At 35.2% G+C, this 25,382-nt stretch overlaps 1 protein-coding gene across 1 annotated transcript; it reads left to right on the top strand.

Annotated features, from left to right (window-relative positions):
- The first annotated feature begins 214 nt into the window (after positions 1–214).
- On the top strand, positions 215–25,357 carry LOC148822044 (adenylate cyclase type 10-like). Its single transcript, XM_088930546.1, has 32 exons — positions 215–365; positions 1,042–1,146; positions 2,235–2,273; positions 2,550–2,693; positions 3,343–3,548; positions 4,789–4,879; positions 4,960–5,048; positions 6,108–6,299; positions 6,613–6,734; positions 9,134–9,210; positions 10,224–10,413; positions 10,981–11,036; positions 11,460–11,631; positions 12,477–12,669; positions 12,834–12,920; positions 13,809–14,089; positions 14,363–14,556; positions 14,664–14,798; positions 14,999–15,280; positions 15,679–15,996; positions 16,368–16,431; positions 17,013–17,226; positions 17,313–17,453; positions 18,010–18,176; positions 19,046–19,202; positions 20,011–20,215; positions 20,308–20,404; positions 20,848–20,963; positions 21,269–21,386; positions 21,761–21,956; positions 22,507–22,695; positions 25,124–25,357. Exons 1-32 carry the CDS (start codon positions 215–217, stop codon positions 25,355–25,357), a joined length of 5,022 nt encoding a protein of 1,673 aa, XP_088786672.1.
- Positions 25,358–25,382: the final 25 nt, after the last annotated feature.

The following is a 25,382-nucleotide window of genomic DNA, read 5'->3' on the forward strand; positions in this document are numbered from 1 at the left end:
CAGTATACAGCTCAAATAACGGCAATCTTTGGTCCATTAAGAAAATCCTTATATAAACTGTAGGTTTTGCAATCCGGGTATTCACTCACTGTACGTTCTAAAAAGTCTAGAACCATACTGTAAGCCGTTGAAACTGAAAACGTTTAAATATTCAGGAACGGTTGGTTGTGATTTTTGGTTTCGAGGAAAATGTACCCCGCGTATATGTCCTAAAATGGGAAGAATTAAACCTGAATCAAAGGCTGCTCATAAAATAAACAGTATAGCATCCCACGTTCCTGATGTAGTTGTATACGGAGATCTTTCCAAGGAAATACCTTACGCAGAGAACTTCCATGGGGTCCTTCTATTCGCCGATATTTCGGGTAAGGAAGAGAGATTTGCATAACACACATTAAAACACAGTTAAATCACAAATTTGTTCATCACAATTTCGATACTGCACCACGTGCAAACTATGCACCTGCTTGAAAGACTGCGTTTGATTGGAAAGACGCACCAAGCCTCTGTTAATTGGCAGACGAGCTGCAATTGTTTGTGGAATTAAATATCAATCTATTTTTTTTATAATACTTAACCTTTCTGTTTGATTTTGATTTTATTTCCAGTAGTTTTCATTCAAATTGAAACACTTTTACACAAAAAAATGACGATGTGTTTAATTTTTGTTTTGCTTTGAAAGTATGCCAGTGTGGCCACTTCCAATAAAAGGGTCCCACCCCAAACGTTTGGGGAGTAATTAAGAAGCTTGCAGTAGTGCCAAAAAGAAAAAAAATCATTAATTAGACTGCACCTGACCTTTTAAGATAGTCAAGTTAAAAATGTACAACTTTTATGTAAGATAATGCAATGAAAAGGGATATCATATCAGTTCTTAACAGTAGAAGATATCATATTAGTCGCTGTGATAAAATGGTCAGTGACTGTGAAGCATCATTCCATCTTTTAATGTTTTAATCTACTGTACATGTTTACTTTCATTGCTTTTGGATGAAGAATGCTCTGGCTTAATGGGTAACTCTCTGTGTTCCCCATTTTCAGGGTTTACAGCCCTCACTGAGAAATTCAGCATGAGTAGTAAGAAAGGTTATGGGGCAGATCAATTAACTAGGACTCTGAACAGCTATATTGGAGAGATAGTGACTCGTAAGTTTGTTTTGCTTGTTATTTATCTGTACAGTAGAGGCAAAGGTATATTATAGTAAAAAAAATCCTGAACAATTTTTAATTCAGAAATATGTTATTAGGTAATTTCAGGATTTCTTTAAACTGATGTAAAATTATTAGTGTTTTGGGTGTGACTCAATTTAGTATTCAAATAAATGTTTTTTTTCTTCTTTCAGTCACAGAAAGGCTATATAAAAATATAGACAAGAATTAGACTATACAATAGCTGTTCTTTCACAATGTCCATGCTATTCGGATGGACTTTGTCCTCAATTTGTTATAAAACTAGAACTGTATATAAGTCTAAAAACAAACATCTTACAAACCCTAGAGAAGCAAAAATATATATTACAAGTTTGATCTGTATCTAATCTAATTATTTAAACTGAAAACGACTTATTCATATTAAACTTAAAACACCTTATTAATCTTAGTCAAAGATACATTAGATAGCACATTGATTTGTGAAAATGAAAACAAAACAGTGGTGAAAAGTATCATAATTATCACAATAGAATTTTGTTCTTATGTTCTGTGGCATCATTTTGGTTATGAAACTGTAGACCCAACCCAAAAGACTCTTTACACTGACAAGGATCCTCATAAATCTTTATGTTACCTTGGTGTTGGAGTGATACTGCAAATTAAATCTGAACAAATTGCTTGTAAAAAAGTCACATTATGTCACATATCGCTTTCTAAGTGGATAATACTAGGAGTTTAAGGATACTAGTTAGCTAAAATATTGCATTTGTTGTATTTTATAGTAATACAGTGCAAGGCTAGAGTTAAGGCTGTTGTGTGACTGTTAAGTAAATAATTCCCACATAGATAGTGATACATACTGTAGATCTATGAAGGAAATACTTTAGTGGTGCAATTCATGGAAAAGATGTGTGATTTTCTATCAGCAAAATAAAACCCGACCCCAATAGTAGTGTTTTTACTTTTTGTTAAACAGTATACAGTAACAGTACAGTAACAGTGCAGTATACTTCATGTATTAAGTCTTGGAGACAAACCACATGTGGAGAAAGCATGATAAACAGGACTTTATTCTGTTACAGATATTCTTGCTGCTGGAGGAGACATTCTGAACTATGCAGGTAAACTACTGATTGTTAAAAACAGAAAAAGGTCATTTTGCATAATACAGCCATAACAGTTTATATACTGTAATCATCTACTAGATGACTGTAGTGTTCATTCACTGTGGAAGACACCTCAATTTACTGTGGGACTCATTCATGTGTTTGCCCATGATTACCTTACTGCCACATTTGCAACATTCTATTCTTAACTCTCATTTTCAAGTGTGCATTCTTAGTTAATCCAAAATGACCTCCATTTCTGGAATCATGGACTTCCTCTTCTATGTACAGGTGATGCCATTCTAGCACTTTGGAAAGTGGAGAGAATGCAGCTGAGTGATGTGATATCCTTGGCAGTGAAATGCAGTCTCAATATTCAAGATCAATGTGGCATTCGAGAAACTGAAGTAGGCTGCCAACTCAGGGTGAAAATAGGTTGGTATTTATGAGGAGAGGCTGTGGGGCTGTGCAGCAGTACAACTACTTGACTACTGTTTGAGGAAGTGCTTTCAAAACCAAGAATAAGAGGCACTTTTTTGTCAATGCCAAAACCCCTTTTCTTTCAAGAAATGGCTACTGTAGGATCCTCAGATCACTTATCTATCTAATCAATAAGCTACTGAAAACCACTTGTGCTAGATGAGTCAAGTGGTCTACTCTCTTTGCCAATTTAGTTGTTTTCTTATGTCCTTAAATCATAATTTCCACAAAAACAGTAAGATTTATAATATCTATACCTAAATTGTAAATACTGATGTGCTGTAGAATTAGTTGGTATGTATCAGCTGGCATCTAAAACAATATATTATGATTATTGCTTATTACATATTCCTGTGTTTTCTTCCAGGTTCTCATTATCAATTACCATAAAACCTGGACTACTTAGTCTTAATTTACATAATCAATTTTACAAATAGGAGATTGAGACTAGTCACACTAGTATTTACTATTAGTATTTAATACAGCGTCTTAGTATTAATGGTTTCATTAACCATAAGCAAACTTAAAACTTAAAATTTCAGAAACAGAGCTTACGTTTTTTAGCTTTTTTTTTCCTGAGCTTTTTCGTCTGTGCTTCTTTCAGGTATTTCAGCAGGAAAACTATCTAAAGTTATTATGGGAGATAAAGTAAGTGAATACTTTGTTGTGATTGGACGAGCAGTGGATGAAGTTCGACTTGCTGAAGGATTAGCAGTGGCTAGCACAATCATATTGTCACCAAATGCTTGGGAACTGTGTGACAGAGACAACATAGCAACTGATCCCATAGAAAATGAAAGGGCAGTTAAGGTATGATTTATCACATACATGGTACTTGTTTTCAGGGTTCAGAATACAGTGCCTTGCGAAAGTATCCTGATCCTTTCTTTGATGTCCCATTTTGTGAAATCCTGCCCATTGCCTATTCTTCTTTAAGCTGATTTGTTTAGGCTCTCTCACTTTGCTTGACAATTGCTTGTGGATAGCAAGTTTTTCTACAAATTCTCAATAGGACTTAAGTCAGGACTTTGACCGGGCCACTCAAGAACATTCACTTTATTTGTCATAGCTTTGGCCTCGTGCTTTGGGTCAGTATCATACAGTAAGGTGAATGTTTGTTCCTGTTTTAGGTCTGAAGCAGGTTTTCCTCTAAGATTTGCATGTTCTTTGCTCTATCAGTCTTGACACTCTTTAAGTGTCATGAGATGCAGAACTATAAAGTAATGCTGCATCCACCATACTTACAGTATGACAGTGTGATTAGTGTATGTTAAATTTGGTTCAAAGCTTTGCATTTAGATTAAAAAGTTCCAATTCTGTCTTGTCTCACCATAAAATCTTTTTCCACATGTCTGCTGTATCACTTAGGTGCTTTGTTGCAAATGCTATGTGTGATCTGAGATGTTTTTTTCTCAGTTCCATATAAGCCCACCTAGTGGAGTGACCGGAATATTGTTGATTCTTGGTCTTTTTCTCCAAACTCCATTTCACTGGGTACTGATAGTAACCGTGAAACAGTAGGTATTTCAAAGTCATTGTTGGCCTCAGCATTGTTTCACTAACCAGTTTCCTCCTCACCCAGCTGCTTGGTTTGAAGTGATGACTGATGTAGGCTTCTTTGTGACACATTTCCTAAGTTCTATACTGACTCTAAAACTGTTAATGTTTTCTAAATTATCTTAAAGATCTCTTGTGCAAAATGTAATTTTAATGTAGAATTTAATTTTACTCTTGTTTTTTGTACTCCTGTGCTTTTATCACTTTTGCATAGCTTCTGATGTGTGTTATATACAGGTATGTGCTAGTGTCAACTCGGATTCTTGATTGGGTTCTTGAAAAGTGCTCATAAATAGATTGCATCTTTGTTCACTTTGAAATGTAGTAAAATAACATTGTGGTATAGTACATCAAAAACAGAAATGGCAAGAAACCGTGGCATAACAAAATAAAAGCATAGTACTGTTATGGTAAAATAATAGGAAAACTGAGACTGTCAAAGCAAAAGAAGTCTTTTACTTTGCCCACAAGCTTCATTCTGTAACTTTTACAGGTCAGATATATAAAGCAAGAACCAAATTTTTCTGTTGAGGAGTATATACAATCAAAAGGAAAACACCTTGCCCATGAGAATATTATAAAAGGTAAGTATTTTTTAAATGTATTTGATATATAGTACTGTAAATAAAATATAACTCACACTGCTTAATCTACTCTTCTTTAGGTGTTGTGAGGAAAGCTTCAAGATTGATGCCAAGTGCAGACCTTGAGAAAAACCTACGGAAATATGTTATGCAAACTGTTTTGCAGAAAGTAAGTGTAAAGGAAAACCTAAGCCAAACCATAAAAGCTTTAAACAGAAAGCGTTTTTCTTATAGAAAAATGCATTATTAATTCTGTGTAAGATTGTTTAGATTCTTAATGAAATTTTGCCATACATAGTAATATGATCATTATTACTTTCAATAACTGCTTATACAGTACAATTCAGGGTCACAGTGGCCCAGAGCCCATTCTGCAAAGCATTGGCTGCAAGGCAGGATACACCCTGGACAGGACACCAGTCCATCACAGGGCACACAGAGACACAAACACTCTCACACCAGGGCCAATTAATCTACCAGTATCTCTTTGAACTATTGGGAGAAACTGGAGCACTTGAAGTAAACCCATGGAAACACAGGGAGAACTTAAACCTTCACACAGGTAGTACCAAAGGTCTGGAATTAAAGCTAGGGCTCCAGTACTGCAAGGCACCAATGCTAATCACTTAGCCACCATATAAAGTAATATGTTAAATATACATTTTTAAGGTTTATTTTGTCTATTCTGTTATAAAGAACAAACCAATGTATATTAAATCAGTCCAGAATTGAAAAAAATAGGGCACAGTCAGGTACATTAAACAAGACCCTGCAAGTCTTTTGTTCGGTATCCAGATAATGTGATGTAAGCACTTTGGTATCACTATCTTGATGAGTCTCAGTGCTTTTATGGACAACTTTTGTTACACCAGGTTCCTAAAAAATATAAAGAGAGTATGCCACAGGTTACCAACTGTACATACAGTATACAGTACTGTGGAAGTGATGGTTTTATCCAATTGAGCAGATGAAAATGGAGAAAGCTTAAGCATTTTGTTAAAAATGCCTCATGATAACTACAGTATCTACAGTATGTCTCCCTCAATAGCTGTCTAGAGAACTGTAGAGTTGTCTGCAATTAAAAAAAGATACAGTATGACCTGCAATTCTATACCCAGTGTTAAAAGAGATGTAGGACAAGGCTGTGCATCTCAAGTGTACATTCTAAGCCTGCATTAGGTCTAAGTGATGATAGATTATTTTGTTTGTTTCTTTCTTTCAACACTAGATTGATGATGATCAGCCTCTTGAGTATTTATCTGAAATGAGACCAGCAACAATTGTCTTTGTTAACCTACAATTCAGGCATGATGTAACTGAATCAGCTCAGTGTTTTGCTATACAACAAGCAACAGATGGAATTGGCCATCAGATGGTTAAGCATCAAGGAAGAATAAATAAAGTATTTATGTTTGACAAGGTAGGTAGTAGTACAATGACTTGAAATTACATTTATGAGAGGAATACCTAAAAAAAGCAAAGCCAATGTTATATTTAAGGTTTTATATTTGCTGAGTATTTCTAAAATTATGACTCTGCACATGGCTAAATATATATTGAAAATTAATGTATAGTTTTATGAAATAATGCCACTTTCATCTTTTACCATAGCTAATTTATTAAACAAGTTCTGTGTCTTCTGTTCTAGTGACAAAAATGTTTATGTGGATCAGATATATTTTTTCAGGTAGTGCTGACTGCTGTTTGACAAGCCTGTATCCTGACTGTTACAGGGCTGCACCTTTCTGTGTGTCTTTGGCCTTCCTGGTGATAAGCGAGAAGATGAGAGTTCTCATGCTTTACAGTCAGCTTTTGGTATACATGAGTTTTGTTCAAAGGAAATAAGGGAAGTAAGGTATAGTGACCTTTTTTATCTTTCAGAACGTTTTCCACATAATTAAGAGCAGGAGTATAGCAATTTCACCTGCTCTATTTTTTTAACTCAGATAAATAACACAAGGTATTTTTCATGATACGTATCTATCTGCCAAGCATTTGTGGTCTGTTCTGAAGTTAATTCTGATTCCATCATAGTATTTTCTATGTTAAAATAAAAAATGGAAAAGCATGATTTGAACTAAAAACCCTTACATTACCGTTAATCTGGAAGCATACTGTTAATAAGAAAACTTTATTTTTTATTTATATATCTAACAAATTTTTCACATACTGTATATGACTTTATACAGTCTATACTGTATATGACTACCACATACAGTATGTTTCTTTAAGTGAATAAGCTATATACTGTATGTTGGATATACTTTAGGAGTAGAATTGCAAAAAGCCAGCATTCTATTTCATACAGTGATTAAATTAGGTATGATTAGTCATTTATTGTTATTCAGTTGTAGCTAGTCCAATTGTGTTTTTATTACCTATGCTCTACCTTATTTTGGGGTGGTTGGCATAATATTATACTTTGCTTAGTACTACATTAAAAAGGATGAAACAGGAATGGGGTTCTTCCTGCCAAACTATTTTATTATTATCTCAGGTTAATTTTTATTAAAACATATTAAAATACAAGGCATATTAAAATGCTTGTAAAAGGTTTCAATTCCAATTCAATGATCATTAAACCCACAGAACAAGAAATGAAGTCAGGCTGTCAATGCTGTGTGATGCAGTCCAATATCCTAGGATGCCCAAAGTTACTGTTGAGAACTTAATTCTTGAAGATAAAATGTATTAACCCATTTAGAAACCCCATATCCAACAGGTTTTATAGATAGCCCGTAAAAAATACATGTCTAAAGACCTGAAACAAATTAATTAATTTATTTATGGATCATCCATCCATTTTCTAATTGCTATATCCAACACAGGGTTATGGGGGAGCTGGATCCTATCCCGGTAAGCAGCAGGCATAAGGCAGTATACACTCTGCTTAGGATGCTAGTCCATCACGGGGCACACACAGACACAAACATGCACACACTGTCACCAGGACCAGTTTTTCCAGAAGCCAGTTAACCTACAAGTATGTTTTTTAACCATAAGAGAAAATCCAGTTGGCCAGCAGAAACCCACATGAACAAGTCAAGAAAATAAAACAACAGAACATGCTGATATCTGCCCAGGAACTAAACCCAGGGCACCAGTGCTGTGAGGCTGCAAAGCTAACCACTGTGTCACACAATTGAGAGATCATTTGGGATAAAAATTTGAAAGGTGATTTGAAAAAAAAATTCAGCCAAGGTCCGAGAGTTCTCTGAATTGAACAAATTACTTGTTTAATTAATAAATTGCAAATGCTGCTAAACTTTTAAAAGCAGGGAATATATATATAAGAACAAGTAATAGGTGTCACCTGAAGAAGGCTCCATGGTCGAAACGTTGTGTTTTCTTTCTTCTCTTTTCAGCATGGAATAAACCTATTGCTTGTTCCTTTGCAGCCCACGCAGCTCCCCACCTGAACTATGTATATAAGAATATAAGACTAAGTGGAGATCTTTACTAAAGACCCTCAGATTCCAATGTTGGAGGTCTTCAAACCCACCCAATTTGCTAAATGACAAAACTCACATGGATTTCCTAATCTTTCAATGAATGTGTCTCCAAAGAATCATCTTGCATGCAGTAACTGAAATATTTCATAAGGTTTTTATTTACCATTTGATGTGGCTGATGTGACACTTTTAACTGCAGTAAAACAGAGAGTAATAAACTAATTAAATTAATGAGAGGTGTACAAAAATTTAAAACATTAATTTATGTGGACACTTATTCTTTAAAGAAAGTTGTTTTTTGTTCCACTTTACAAGCAGTGCAGGAATAGGCACACAAACAGATGTACATTACCTGTTTTGCCTGGCATACTATATTGCTTTGCGTAGTAACTATTAAGACAAACTCCACAGTCTGTAGGTTTAGCAGGTAGATTTTGTCCATTTCTAAATTCAGCAAAAATTTAATTCTGATCAATTAAACAGGTAACTGAGAGCTTAGTTAGAACAAAAAACAAATTATCCTTCAGTCCTTCAATATCAGTGTTCCCTTCATTGAAACATTACACAACAGCTTATAGATATAAGGAGTTGAATAAAATTATCACCCGGGGCAAACAGCCTTATTTCCAATGTCTCAAAAGGTAAGACGTTATTTACAGTTTTAATAGATAGAAGGCTGTATTGTTTTAATAACTAAGCATTAATGAACAATACACATGTCTACACCGGGTTATAACACACATCTAAGATAAATAATAATTTTACAATTATGCAAAATAATTTGATGTCACTTCTGGAACAGCACAGCATCTGTTGGTGTGACAAGTGGCCCTGTGTTCTGTGGTGTTGTTGGACATCCTGTACGTCATGAATATACAGGTACATTTCTTTAATACTTTTCTTTACTTTTATGTAATAAAATATGTATATTATTTCAAACGCTGGTTATTACTTTGCTTTTAATTGTGATATTGTTAAACAGAATTCATAGCATTTCAAAGTCTATTTTGTTTCATCTACGTTCCAGATACTAAGTTTAAAATTATAGTGCCTGTTAAGAATGTAAGTGCCTTGGACATGTGCAATAGGAAAAAAACATATTCATTTTAATTATGAATTTAGATTTAGAACTTTATTATCATTTTAATATTATTTTATTTATTTTGCTTATGCTTTTATCCAAACCAGCAAAATGTATACCCATTTGTAAGAAAGTGCAAATGCTTAGTAGCAGTATGAGGCTTAATGAAATAAACATTACATGTTTAGAAAGATTCTTATTATCCTATCAAACCTGTTAAAGATTTATATAAAATGATCTAAAGATTCTCTCACCCTTTGCTTGATAATAAAATATCCAGGTAAGACCAGGGCTAAATCTGGGGTGGGTGTATGGATATAACATTTAATTAAAATCTTAATATGCTAATTACAAATGAAAGTTTTGTGGGGAAAAGAACAGAAAGAATAAAAATGGAGGTCTGTGTCAATTTTTAACAGATGCCATGGGTCACCACCATGGTACCTAAAGAGATTCTACATTATGTATTCCACAAAAGCATAAAAGGTGTGCTCTCCAATGAACAATCAAAAGAGAGTAGTTTGAGGTAGTGATTGAACTAAACTTTAAGTCTGGGCATCCGTTGCATTAATAATGACTGTAGAAACTGGGCATCAAAGGAAGTTTAGTGTCAGAGAATGAATTTCAAAATAATAAAAGGGTACTTTATTCTGATATTGCTAGAGTGTGATGTCAGGGGAGGGGGAGCCCATAAAAATATATACACTGTAGACCAGTACCCTGGTTAGTCAAGTTCCACTAATGGCACTAACAACTACTCCAACTGCTGCCTAAACAATCTGTGAACTGGATTTCAATAATTATCTTTCAGTTATTGGTCGAAAGGTGAACTTGGCAGCTCGGTTAATGATGAACTACCCTGGAGTAGTCTCCTGTGACAGAGAGACATACTGTTATTCAAAACTTCCATCTTTCTACTTCAATGAACTACCAAAAAAAGCCATGAAAGGTGTGCAGAACCCTGGGATCATCTATCAATACTTAGCCAGGAAACATCAAAAGTAAGTCAACATATAAAGTTTTTAATTAACCTTAACGACAACATACTCGATGCACTTTTTTTAGAATTTTACACAATCCTTTATAGAGCTTTAAACATAACAAAATATTCTGCTGCAGGATGCGTTATGACCTGAATAATTTTTAAAAAATGTCTTCAACATAATATATTTTAATTCTGGTAATTTGGTTCTATTTAATATTAACAATATTTCTGCAAAGATATGTGATATGAGTATTAGAACAATATCAATATCATTGTTTTGCAAAGGGACTCTGTAAAGTCATTATCCACATGACCTATAGTATGTTATTACAGGTTTGGTTCTTTAATTTTAAGCAGTGAAGTGGGAGAACCCTACTGCTTCATGGTGAGAAGTTGATATTTAAACAGGCTTGCACTCATCCATTATTGATCAAAAATAAAATGACCTAGTGTGAGTTATTTTAAGAATTATTTAAATACAGTGAGTGCACAGTGGATATACAATGTATATTTTTGCTTGCACATGTTCAGTATTGTTTTTCTTTAAGGATTTTTTCAAATTTCTTAAAAAAACATTTTTCAGAACTGTTGGTAAAGCACTTATGTCACTTGAAAAAGAGGAGAACTATCCCCTTTTAGGTGAGTTATACTGTATTGTTTAAACAAAAATGACAACAGAACTTTCTGTTTATCAAGCTACAGGTACAGTATACTATACCTTTTTAAGAGGTAGTGTTTTTTTGACAAAGACAAAGTGTTCAGACTGTAAAATTAATGAGTGAAAGTTAAACAATTAGGACTATATGGTGCTATGGTATTTTTTTCAAGTAGAACATAACTTTCCATTCCTAAGGTTAATTACTTTCAGGTTGGAATTTATCTAATCATAAATTTGTTTTTAATTCCTAATCCCCTTTGTCATTCAACCATAAGGATTATAAATGGGCTGAATGCAATTAAACAATATGTTTTCTCAGAACAATATCTGATTCAGAATGGCCTTTTTAATATTTAAGACATTTGGTAATCATTTCAATACTTTACATGCATGTTTCCCACTAGGGCGAGAAAAAGAAATGGAAGTCTTTTCCAATGCGTTGAAGCTTTTTTTGCAATGCAGAAAGTCAGGTTCCAAAGACTACCACAATGTGGTTATGTATGAGGCAGCTGTTGGTTATGGAAAAAGCCGTCTCCTGGCTGAAATTGTTTTCAAAGCAGCTAAAGAAGGATTGAGGTGTGTGCTACATTCTGTTTGATATGTCCATAAATTTTATAACTCCTTCTTCCAATTCCGGGTCACGGGGGAAGCAGTAGCCTATCCCAGAAAGGAACGTGCTCAAGGCAGGGTATACCCTGGGACACCAGTCCGTCACAGGGCAGACACACAGATCTGTGCACACGCACATCTAGGGCCACTTTCCCCAGAAGCCAATTAACCTCACTGAATGTTTCTTTGGACTTCGAGAGGAAACTGGAGCACCCAGAGGAAGCCTACATGAACACAGGGAGAACTCCACAGAGATAGTGAACCCAGGGCCCCAGAACTGTGAGACAGCAATGCTAACCACTGCTTGATAGAATAATACCTTAATCCCAATAATATAATACCTTAATACCAATATAATACGACTAATATCTTCCCCTGCTGCTTGATTTCTTGAGAAACAAAAATTGAAAATATTTGTAAATCTATGCTGTATGCTGTCCATATTAACTACAGTATGTCTGCTTTATGAAATACTCTGTAAAGTACTCATTACAGAATCACAGGGAGTGGTACTACTACAATACGTGTTGCAGAAGCTTGTTAAAACATTAAATCCAAAAACAATGAAACTATACGAGACTACACTTTACATGCTACCAAATAACTGGGCCTAGAAGATCTGTTTATATGGAAGCAGACAAGGATCTCCACAAACATGTCACAAACAGCTAGCCCTGGCATTCCTAACATTCGATATTTCTTTTAAACAATTACCAGAATCGTTTCGAACAAGACTGTATCAACTGTCAATTTCAAACCATTGGTGCTACATTTTGTAATAAAGTAAGGAAACATGTTTGCTTTTTTCACAGAGTTATTTCTTTTGAGCTTGCAAAGACAGACATCAAACAGCCATTCTACACAGTTCAAACCCTAATGGCACATCTACTGTCTGTGTCGAACTGCAAGAGCTCTGTTGAACGTGAAAAGGTTTTAGTTAGCAAGATCAGGCAGCCCGACCAGCAAGACTACCTTTGCTTCTTCAATGATCTCCTTCTTGTTAAGGTGTTGTAAATTGTATCTGCAGTATGGTAAATGCTCCAAGATTGTTTGATATTATTTTCCAATGTATGTCTTACAATCAAAAGTTTTAAATTCCATTTTTAAAAATTCAATTTTTAAAATATTTGAACATTCGCTACTGTATATTTCTTTTTTTTTCATTTTAGTTTCCGCTTTCAAAAAAAGTCTCTCTCCTGGAAGGAAAGGATAAAGCTCAGCAAATGAAGACATTCTTTATTAATGTATTTCACATGGTCAGTATCTTTTCTTATAACTCAGAAGGGAAAGGAGTGGTGATGAAGGCAGTAGAGTGCAAACCAGAAATGAGATTGTTAATTGCTGAGACATACTGTATAATGTAGAGCTTTTGTAACACACACAAAGGATAAATGATCCTAACACATCCATTGTCATTCTGTCATTTTTGTCAATTTTGATTATAGCCTTAATATTCCTTGTGTGTTATCTTTCCTTCTTCCCATTATAATTGGCTTTATGATTGAATTGGCATTATAATATGCTGAAAACGTTGAACATTTCAAACACCCTTACTGCACATCCCTCCTCACAGTGATGATAAAAAATTAATCCCAGATATCAGTGATTTTAAACTCTTGCTGCTCTGCTTTTTTTTGTGAGAAACGAACTCCCACCTGAGCAACCCGTTTTGAAATGATAAAAGTACTGACCCGAACCCGCCCCATTAGAAATTACACCGAACAGTAGTGATGCGCGAGTCGACTTTTCTGTGACCGGAGCCCGCCCGACCCGTGGGTAATCCCGCACCCGCCCGCGAGTGTGAGTCAGCCCGCGCATCACTAGTGCTTATGTCTGTATCAAACAGGCTGATTTGCCAATACAAAATCTTGTGCACCAGTATGCTTTACTTTATCTTCACCAGATTTCCCCTTTGATGGCCCATCTTTGGAGGACAGAGACAAATCCAGGTCACGGACCTGAGAATTTCTCAGCATACTGTATGACCTTGTTCGGAAAATTTCAGAATTTCATTAACGTGTGTTCAGATACTATCAGAATTTCATTAACACTGTGTCCTGTTTCAGCCACCTCTTCTAATTTATAATGTGGCATACTCCATATGCATGTACTGTATGTTCTGCTATAATTTCCATTTCTAATAGATTGTTGAAGAGGAACCATGCCTGTGTGTTATTGATGAGGCACATTTTATTGATCCAGTTTCATGGGAATTCATTAAGGAAGCATGTGAGAAAACTCCGGTCTTCATGAGTATGGCACTGCGTCTTTTGCCCCTCCAGAATTCACTTTCTCCAGCAGCTAACAAAGTGATAAGAAATCCCAGAACACTGTATGTGAAATTGTCCGGGCTGGAGGCATCTGTAATTGCACAGCTAGCTTGTCAAATACTGGGGGTCATCAGAATTCCAAGAGAGGTGGAAATGTAAGTTGAATACATTTGTTTTCCCCTTAGAATAATATTGTTCTGAGTTATTACAATGGTCTAGGAATAAAAGATGTGTACCCTTAACTTTGGTTTCTTTTTAGTGAGTTACAGTAATTAGAGTTACAGTAATTTGCAATTGAACTGAAAGAAAGCATCAGTATCACACTCTATGATGCTTATAGGAATTTCTAGATATACTGTACACATTTTCCTAATCTATTATTTGCATTGCTTTTCAAATAAACTTCTTTCCTACAAAATTGAATTTAGATTTCTGGTGGAACGAAGTCATGGAGTTCCATACTACTGTGAAGAATTGTTAAAGAGCCTCTATTTAAGTTCTATGATTGTGTTGGAAGAAATGGATGATGAAGAGGAAGATGATGATATAGATATGTTGTTTCCGGAACCACAAATAGTCATTAAAAAATCCAAAGTCAGTCAGATTTGGAATCCTGAAGAAGGTATAAAAAGCTATTTTAACAGAATTGTCAGGAGATGTTTTTGAAAGCAAACTGATAACCTACTACCAGTTCTACTAATATGCTTATTTGCTATGCTTTCTTCATAGGTTCTGCAAAGACAGAGCTATTAAAAACCCGTAAGGTCAAAGCCCTTGATAAAGCTCCCTCTGACCGCAAATTTGTCTGTCACATTGGAGAAGCAGCAAAGCTGCACGAAATCCCAATTCCTCTTGCACTGAAAGGTATCACTAAACATTTGATATTGAAACATTTAAATATCAATAAAACTCAATATGAATTGTTCTTTCATATGTCATATTTCAGAATTTTACTGAAAGCACTTTGGAACCGCTGATGTAATTCACCTAAAGTGCAAGAATTATATTATTCTCGAAATTAGTTTTATACTATTCCATTCTTTTTACTTTTTTGTGTACTGCAGGCATGGCTCTGGCTCAGCTTGATCACATGCTGCCTGCAGAGCAAATGGTTGTTAAGTTTGCAGCAATAATTGGGCACACATTTACCACTCAGATGCTTCAATACATATTGCCTGAGGTGGTGGATCAAAAGTTAAAGCAGTCCCTAGTTTCACTTTTCAGGTCACACATTTTTGAATGTGCCTCCAGACATACTGAAACCTGGCATCCATTTGCAGAAGAAACTGAGCATTCAGATATGTTAGACTGCTTTTGTCCACTGGATGACATAAAAGATGAGAAGGGTAAGTCACCACTTCATACATACCATATAAACCTTACAGGAGAGAAACTACAATGTAGCATGTGCAACAATAAAATCTGGCATTACATATTGATTACTTTGGAGAAATGAACATTCACAATAGTTTGGTCAGGTAAAGGAAATGTTAAACAATCACTCGAAATATTTCACACTGCCCCTGACCAAACATTGTTTCACTCCATTCCAAAATATTATATGGTCAAATGTTTACAGAATTTGTCTGTATCTGTATATTGAAAGTTTGAAAGTGAGACATAAAATATGCTGTGCTATGCTGTGTGTACAGTATAACACGGAGTACAATTAATAGCTTTGAAAGCAGAATAAAACATTCCTTTGCAAAATATATTGATTAATATATTTTTTTCTTTTAACCAGAGCACCCCAGTAAGGCTTGTGATCCAAGTGACTCTGGGTGGAAATGCAAAATAATGAGATTTTGCACAGCTCTTGTGAAGGAAACAGCATATGAATTGTGGCTTAAAGATCAGAAAAAAGAAATTCACTGGAAATGTGCTGGGTACCTTTTGAAACAAGCCCATAGATGTAATAGCTGTGGGGGGGATGAGTTTATATTTGGACATAAGGCAGCTACAGGGTCAACTATCATTGAAATCAGCCCTGATGTCTTAAACAAGCAACAGGCAGAAGATTACAATTTTGCATCACAACAGGTGCATCAGAGATATCAGAGGGGTAAGCAACACAAAAATAATAAGGAAGGGTATTTTCCCTAGAGCAGACTTTGCTGTTACTTATTTCTAATTCCAGTTAAACAACATTATTTAAAAAAATATATATTTAAGTGAAAGCACCTGCTCTCTAAACATTGTACATTTTTTCTTTAGTAAATAAGCACCCTTAACTAAGGTATTACTGTATATTTAACCAATATTATAACAGATACAGTACCTCTATTTTAACCACATTATATTGAGTAAAAGTGTAGCTTTATATTCTATACCATCTGGTACTTATGCTTGAAATGACAAGCACCAAATGAAAAGCAGACCTTGACATGAAATGAATATTTGTATTTAAAAGCTCATGTTGCCTATTTTACTTAGAGAGTTCTGGGATATTTGGTCCATCCTTGACAAACAACAGAGTTTCCCCTATGCAGTCTAGCAGGTAGGCAACAAATCCTGTGCCAGGCTCAACCTGGGTTCAGACATGCTATGATTTTTACCAAATGTTTTAAAAAACTTAACAGATGGGGGCTTCCATATGGTTCAAGTGCTAAAGGCATTTGTTTGGAGTGCAGTTAAGGCTCTATAGTACACACACTGCAGACTATGACTAGGAATGCTCAGGTGGTGGTGCAGAATTGGCCCAACTCTGCTGGGACTGAGTGGGCTGGATTTGGCCAATAATGTATATCATATAAAGCAACACTTAACACTTTATGTGCATGTTAAAAGAACCCTTTTCTTACAAGTCCCATCCATAGATCAGAACATGAACTGTTTAAATTGGACATTTTCAAAAAGTTAGACTTCTAAGCTTGTACTACCAGTATAAAGCACAATTAAATTGCTAAATTCCTCCCATCTTAACAATATTCTGGTTCTTTTTTCATTGTCAAATGATTTTTTGTACGTAATTGCAACTCTCCTTTGTAAAACAAACAGAATACATTATCTCCTGTCTTTTATACTATTTAATTTACGATTAACTTTAAAAATACATTTTGCACGCCATTTTCCCTGCAGTTGTGAGAGCAGTTTCTTGACCAAATTAGACAGCAAGCTGGATGACTGTAAAATAGTGGAGGAGAGCTGTAAACACTGCAGATGTGCAGAGATCATGGAATGTGTGTTATCTCCCATGGTACGACACTGGATGGGCGTGGGCGATGTTCCAAAGACATTTTATTATCTGCTAGAGACAGCTGCTGCAGCATCATTTTTATCCAACAATCTGAAGGTGTGTTTCATTTTTTTAATTTGAACTTTCTAAAAAAATCTTGGCTTTTAATTAATCTTTTATCAAATGAACTTGACATTCAACAGGCCTTGTCATATTTAAATGAAGCCACAATTATTCTGGACCTGCTGAAAGCTGGGACAGCTCCTTTTGAAACAGCAGAGACAAAACGGAAAATAAAAATCACAAACTTTGAGAAGGCATGTGTATATCGTCTTAAAGGAGAGGTACTGTATTGTGTCTGAACTCAGTGGCAAAAAAAATCGAAGAGCCTTTTTCTATAGCACGGTAGATCATTCATATTTTTCTCTGTAGAATAATTTGAAGAAACAAATGCTATACATTAATTTACTGGATTGACAGCTTTTTGACATTTTCATGTAGATAAATACTTCCTTTTCTAGTTGCCATTATCATCCAGTTACCTTTGAAAACGGCACTTCAGCACAGATGTAATTTGATTATCCAGGCTTTATTCATATTGTGATTAATTAAAGCAAAAAAAAGGAAAAACTAAATCTAGCTAATGATTAATAAATATTTCTGAATACTCTAACTCAGACAAACCCTTTTAGAAAACTAAAACCCATGTGGAAATTCTTGTATTCTAATAAATGAATTTGTGTTCACGGGTGTACTATATACAGTACTTTACATAGTCCAAATTGATTGCTACAGATTGTGTGCATGGCGGCCTCTAGTGGCAGCCTTATGGACATTGCAGTCTTCTCATGGGGTACCATGTTACATTGGTAACAGACTTTTCACACTTGCGTTCCTCAGGTGATGTTCAACACTGGGCAAATCAAAGAAGCTCAAGAGATGTTCTTGAATGCTTTGAAGCTGCTAAACAGGAGACTCCCAAAGAACAGAATTCTTGTGTCACTGAAGTGCATCACTGAGAAAATCAAGAGTTTCCACTATCAATCAAAGCACATTGAAACACCAGTGTAAGGGTCATTATTAATATATATAAATACAAATAAATAAAGCTGCTGCCAAATATTTTTTATGGTGGTCAGCATTTGAAAACAACTGGACATGTTCGTGAAATCCCAATAATAAAACTAGATTTGAAATAAATTATTTTCTTAACCAATTATTAGCAAATTAAAAGGAGAATACAATAGTGGGTGTGTTTTACTCTCCACACATAACTAAAGTTAGTTACCAAGCAAAATGAAACAGTTTGAGGCACAAAATGGAAAGGTTATTTTCAATCTGATTGTTCCATTGTCTGGGTACTCTATTCAGAGACTACCACTACTGATTAAAATTCCACATTAAACCTCTCTTTATGAAATGATTCAGGAAAGAAGAAGTTTGAAAGTGCTGTGCAACAGACCTGCAGCTCACACACAAGAAGATGACATCACAAATTGGAATAAAATAATGAAGAGTAATGAAAGGAACAATTGGAAAGATTACAGACAGATAAATCCATATTTTAGTTTTTCAGCTGAACAGAAAATTGTATGTGGGAAGACAATTCATGAATATTGTCTGATGATAATTTTGGCACTATCGGAATATTGAGTAAAAACATAAAATAACAGTACACTTTGGTCTTTCAAATTTTCTACATCATTTAATACCCTATGGAATGCTTTTTAGTATGGTGATCCTAAAAACACATTCATGCTACAGAAAAAGACAACACATGGCCTCAATCTCTCAAAACTTTTCGTAACACAAAACCGATATGGAATGTATACTGAGCCATTAGAAATTAAAGTAATACCAAAAGGAACTACAATTATTTTGCAGTTTTGTATTTGTATTCTACTCTTTATATTAACATTTGTGCATTTCTCAACAGGGAGAAAAATCTAGCTGTTTTGCATGAACAAATTTGTTGTTTGTCCTATATCTGGCAAATAAGCTGCATGGCAAAAATACCAAAATACACTGTATCTGCTTCACTTGCCATTGTGATGGAAGTTAATTCTGCTAAACGCAGTGCAGAAGAACACAAGGTTTGTCAAACCTCTTTCCTCTCTGTTGACAACAAGGAGCTGGTAGGTATACTGCCCTACCAGGAAAATTGGAGAATAAATTGTGGTGGGTCAGTCCACTTTTAGTAGAATGTCAGTTCCAATGTTCATGGAGATACAGTATGTGAGCACTTAGCCAAAAGTTAATACAGCTCTGCATATGATGTGATGAGCAGTTAACTGTATCTGCTGCAATGTTCCAACTTTGAGACACATTAGTTATGTTTGCTGCAGCCTTCAGCAAAGCCAGTGGAATATTCTCCCAACAGTTGCAGCATTTGTGAGGTCAAGTACATTAGACCTCTTTCCTATAGCGTAGCACAATGGGGAGAAGTCCTGCTCTTCTATTACTTAATAGTACATAATAAATTGGGTTGCATTCCCACTGCTTCAGATTATATGTGTATCTCCTATATATACCTTATTTATTTATGTAAAGCAATGTACAACATATTATGTGTAGTTCACTGTATTATAGTAATATGCAGACCTCAGAGTCTGCATAGTTTAAGAACCCTAAACGGTTTCAGTAAAATATTTCAGATGATTATACAAAGTAACCAAGTAATAACACTGTTATTCCCCAAAGGGCAGAATGAGACAAATATAGTTGGCCTAATAGTACATGCCTTGGAGTACAGTATCTCTGTGTGAGTTCCTTTACAAATATATAATTTCAAAAACAAGAAATTAATTAAAGATGGTATCAAGCAAGTTTATTTATCAAGCAAGTTTATTTAATGGCATGATTGATATCTCTCTTTTCTCTTTATTGATGTTTTTTTTTCAGATCATTCATTCCTCTGTTGATTACTTTCACTACTGTCAGATTATGGGACTGGAAGATGAGCGCAAACGATATGAAAATCTCCTGTATGCAAAATGTGCTGAATTACCAAATACAATGGAAGGAGTAGTGCTAATTAGCTATTTTGTGCGAACACTTTGTGCTGTCAAACTATTTTCAGGAGAACTAAGTGAATCAATTGAATATGGTAAATACTGCTGAACCATAACAAAACTTTTCAGAGATACAATTTCAGTAACACTGTAATATTAGGTTTCATCTTCTTTTTTTTTTTCACAGGTTTTCGGGCCTGTAAAACTGCAAAATTGCTCAACAAACCAGGACTGGATATGTGTACTATCTCCTTTATGTATACACCTCTGCTACTGACCTACAGGTTTTTCCATCTATGAAGTATATATTGTTGTGTTCTGTTATTACAATCAGTACAATTTATTATAAGGACTTGCAATATGACTTTAACCTTGTGAAATTTGATTTAGAACAAAATGGAGGAAAAAATATTACTTTTTTGGGTGATGCTGGTGACGTACGGTAACTTACATTTGTATTACAGCAGGGAGTTTTACCAGAGCAATTTGGTTGAAACACCTTCATAATGTTTCACTTGGGTCTTGAATCCTCAATCTTCCAGAATCCTAACCATTGCTCCACACGGATGCCCCCAGATAACCTATACAGTACACAAAAGTAAAAAAAAATATCAGAGATTTCTGAATCCTACCATATGTAAATAAGATACCATTCAACAAGATAAATATAATGATAAATGTTGAAGTTTTCTTGTTTTTGAAATAACTTCTCCTTGCATGCTTGTAGGTTCCCTGAGTGTGTTAGTTTGCTTCAAACCTTGGAATACCTGGCAAATTCAAATCTCAACAGTACAGCCAAAGGCTGGTTCTATACAGCATGTTTTGATATTCTGCTTTATGCAGGTAAGCATATTAGGCTACAAGCTTAATTAAAGTAATATTTTATTCTGTACTATAGTCAGTCATTGTTTCTTAAATACTGTGAATAAACTACATCATTTTCACATATAGGATATTAGGATGTTCTGCTTTATTCATTTTATGTGAAGGCCACAAATAATTGAGTAATCACATTGAAAACCAAAGGAAACATCAGAATTTTAGGAATTAATTCAGTCGTCTTTTGTTTTCTCTAGAAAATGTCAGATTTTGAAAAATGCTCAACTGCTTTTGGCAACTTTTGAAATACATGTGTACTGTCTTTCTAGGATTTGTTTTAAAATCCTTTGATGAGTGTTTGAACTTTGTTGAAGAGGCCGATTCTGACCCGACTCTTGTCGCAGACAAAAGCTTAATGTTGGGCCTGTACTCATCTGTTGCACTGTGGTACGTACAGTTGTTAGTGACCGTCAATTCAAGCAGGATTTATTTATTGCTTAATATAGTTAAAAACATATGCTATATGTTATGTCACTAAACTAAGGGCATTAGGACCCACACAGACTGCAGGGTTAGAACTCCTTATTGGTCCAACTAACATCCAGTAGCAACCTTAGCTTTCCCAAAAGGTCTCCCATCTAGGTACTGGCCAGGCTCACACCTTGTTAGCTTCAGTGGGTTGCTAGTTGTGAGTTGCAGAGTGATATAGCTGCTCTCTATATTATAGTAATGACCTATGAACTACATGTCATATTTTAAAAATGTGTTCCAACATTTGCCAGCCAAGTATTCTAATTTACTTCAGTTTGTATTTGCAACAGGTATGCAAGGATTTGCGAATGGGATAGAGTCTGTTTCTTCTATGTGAAAGCCAGAGGACTAGCTTGTCAAGCTCCATCATCTCTACAATCCATAAATGGACATGTGAAGTTTCTGGAGTGTCATGTTTTGGTGTTCAAGAAGGCTCTATTTGAACAAAATAAACATGTGATGAAGATTTACCAAAAGACACAAAAGGTGACTTTCCTGAAATAAAAGCTCTTTAATACTGTAACCAGATAATCTTTAAAGTACTAGTACAATAGAGATAGGCTTTTGCTTGCAGAACATCCACAGGTCCCCATTGTACAACCCACTATTGTGATACTGGGATCCCTATCTCTAAATGTAGATTCGATTGAGTAAGATTTGGAGAAAAAAATGTAAGTCAAAACAATCCTTGAATCAGCAAGAACCCTAAACGGTTTCAGTAAAATATTTCAGATGATTATACAAAGTAACCAAGTAATAACACTGTTATTCCCCAAAGGGCAGAATGAGACAAATATAGTTGGCCTAATAGTACATGCCTTGGAGTACAGTATCTCTGTGTGAGTTCCTTTACAAATATATAATTTCAAAAACAAGAAATTAATTGGGGATTATATTTTTACAAACAAAACAAAGGATACTCATCTGTTGGTAGCATGACTTTTAATGACATTTAACATTTAGATTTCATATTTCTAAATAATAACTAGAAAACTGCTAAAGTCTTTTTCTAATGCTTTTTGTTCCCTATTTCCAGCTCTTTCATGATTTCAAGGCAAGGTACACAACCAGCAAAGTGTACTTTCCCAGGCTTTTGCATCTAAAAGCGTATGTATACCTTATGTCTGGACAACCGAGCATTGCAAAAGACCTTTTGAAAAAAGGTTCAGAACTGAGTCAGAAGCATGGAAATAAGTTAGAAGAGAGCTGGATAAAGCAAAGTGAGGTCAGTACTGTTGGTGTTGTTCATAGAAAAGACAAAAATGTAGACTTAAAAAAGCTTTTCTATTTTCCATTTTAAAAACTCCTATTAACATAATGCATAATACTATTATTGTATTTTATTTTTAGTATGTTCATTTCTTATTTTGTTTAGAATTTTGTTTCAGAATTTATTCATACTTTCACAATAATTTAATGGAATTTAAATTAAATTTAAATGGACTTTGGGAGGAAGTCAAACCTTAACCTCGGCCACTTCTACATACTTATGTATAAATATCATGATCAAGCCATTTTCACACTTAATTTTGCACAATACGAGAAAGCACTCATCCTCTTGAGAAAGAGACCTTACCATGTAATTTTTCTCAAATTCCCTTTTCAGATTCCTCTGCAGTGTGTTGCGAAATGTCTCATCATTATTTCTTCTCTTTTTGGTTCTGTACTTGAGCCAGAAATCTGACTTCATCCATTCAGATACTATGTTAGCATTGCACCCAAGAGTCCAAAATGTCCTTCAGAGATGCCTCAACCATTTTCCACCTGCAACTAATTCATACTCCTGGGTACTCAAACCATTTTGCTGACTTACTCTTGTGTTCAAAGTTCTTATTCAGCCTCCATTCTTCCATTCACTGTAAACCGTAATTCCTACTTCATCTTTCATATCCGCAAACCAGACCTCCACAGGCCATCAAAAGCTGAAAGCCATTCACATGCTAGCTATCTGCCATCAAATTTTTACCTGCTGTGGGACCATTCTGAATCAGCCAACACTCCCCTCTTATCAATAGTCCTGACAGCCCTGTTTCTCCACGCCATCTGTCCTCTCAAATGAAGAACACTGACCAGCCTGGGCCAAGCACATTCATGCATTACTGTAAATTAGACTCAGCAATCAGTCCTTCCAGACATATTTATTATGCTTATCTCTTTCCTCCCATCCAAAAGTCTGTTAATCAACAAGAACTGGAAAATACCTGTAGTTCCATGCCAGCAGTTTCCACAAAAGTTGGTGTAGTGCCAAACACATTGGTTCTGAATTGGTGCAGCATCCTCTGCTGCTAATTGAAGATTCCCCGTCCAAAAACTAAAATGTCTAAAATGCGGGTCTTCCGAAGGCTGCCAGGCACTGCCTAAAAATGTGTTCTCTGTACATTCTGTGTGGCTTTCACCCCCACCCCAGCCTTGCAAAATTCCTGATCTCCAATTCCCATTTATGATTCCTTGTCAGCACTTTGTGATTTATGTTTTATTATCCTCATCATTTTCTGGGTGTTCTTTAGTGATTTAGTGGCAGAAGTGGTACAATGCAAATGCTGACTCCCTGTTCATCTCTTCCTCACTCAAAACAATATTATTCACAGCACAGTGCCCCAACCTCTTTACTCTCACTGGTTGGCCATTAAACAATACTAAGGCTTCCACTGGATCTGTCATATTCCCTTATATTTGTATTTTCTATCAACTATATTCTTTTCATATCCTATGTGAAACTTTGTAAATTAAGAATTCTGTATCAGTGTTATGGGGGCCTAATTATTTGGCAGGTTCTTAAGGTTAAATGATTCTTGGCTCAGCCAAGATAAGTCAATAAATCAACCTAATTTATGCCTGTGTTCTGTCTTAAGTAGGGTTTGACCAACCTACTTAAATTTAGTTTTAAAAAGAGGTTAAACTCTAATCTTGTAGGGAGCTGCGTCAGCATGAGTAGGCTGCAAAGGACCAAGTAATAGGTTTATTCCATGCTGAAAAAAAGAAGAAAGAAAACACAACGTTTCGGCCGTGGAGCCTTCTTCAGGCCACCTGAAGAAGGCTCCATGGCCAAAACGTTGTGCTTTCTTTCTTCTTTTTTTCAGCACGGAATAAACCTATTACTTGGTCCTTGGCTTATCCCACTTAAGAAGGTGTGTATGGGGTGGGGGGGGGGGGGTCCCATCATCAGGTTATCACTCTGTCAGCCAGGAACGTTAAGACAGTAAATCAATCTGATCTCAATTATGTCTGTATTCTGACTTAATTGTGGTTTTACCAAATTACTGAACAGAAAGAAAATTAGGAACAAAGTATACTTTGAAGAAACAAAATGTGAAAAGCTACGTGCAATTTGGGAGAAGTCTGCTCTTTGATTTATAAGATGCAGCATTTCAAATATTTAAATATCAGTAAAGATAAAAAATTAGTACTCTTAATACGGAGGATGTCTAATCTTACCCAGTCTAATGCATTTGCTACTTGAGAGCTTGGTCATCAATTTGCATATTATGGGACAGTAAAACATTTTATTTATACTATTGTGTAATCTTTTTAATTTGGAAAAAGTCTTTACTTAATGTATCAAATAAACCTTTTATAGCAGATCAAATCATAGTAAGTTTGAAAGACTTGAAGTTAATAAAAATGTAATAATTTCTGTATTTGTACCATTTAAGGACACATGGTTTGGACAATTAAGACAACCTACAGACCAGTGGTTAAAAACAACAAAGAAAATTCCAGATTGGAAAGAAGCAGCGCAAATGGAAATGGATGAATTGTCCAAAGCCAGGTATCTTCTGACAGGCATTGAAAATAAAGCCTCTGATCTTGGCCCTGCACATGAAGGCTCAACTGTGTTTCTTCCTCTTGAAAAAACAGATGCAAAGTTGCTGTCCAATGACATATAACTAAATTCTCTACTCATCCATGAAT

Source organism: Atractosteus spatula, chromosome 13 (assembly GCF_055471065.1).
Source record: "Atractosteus spatula isolate fAtrSpa1 chromosome 13, fAtrSpa1.hap1, whole genome shotgun sequence".
NCBI lineage: Eukaryota > Metazoa > Chordata > Actinopteri > Semionotiformes > Lepisosteidae > Atractosteus > Atractosteus spatula.

Excerpts from the sequence above, each read along its gene's own strand:
- LOC148822044 (XM_088930546.1), top strand. The coding sequence starts at position 215 with ATGGGAAGAATTAAACCTGAATCAAAGGCTGCTCATAAAATAAACAGT. Across the intron at positions 1,147-2,234 it reads TATTGGAGAGATAGTGACTC|ATATTCTTGCTGCTGGAGGA; the intron begins GTAAGTTTGTTT and ends ATTCTGTTACAG. Across the intron at positions 20,216-20,307 it reads AAGTGAATCAATTGAATATG|GTTTTCGGGCCTGTAAAACT; the intron begins GTAAATACTGCT and ends TTTTTTTCACAG.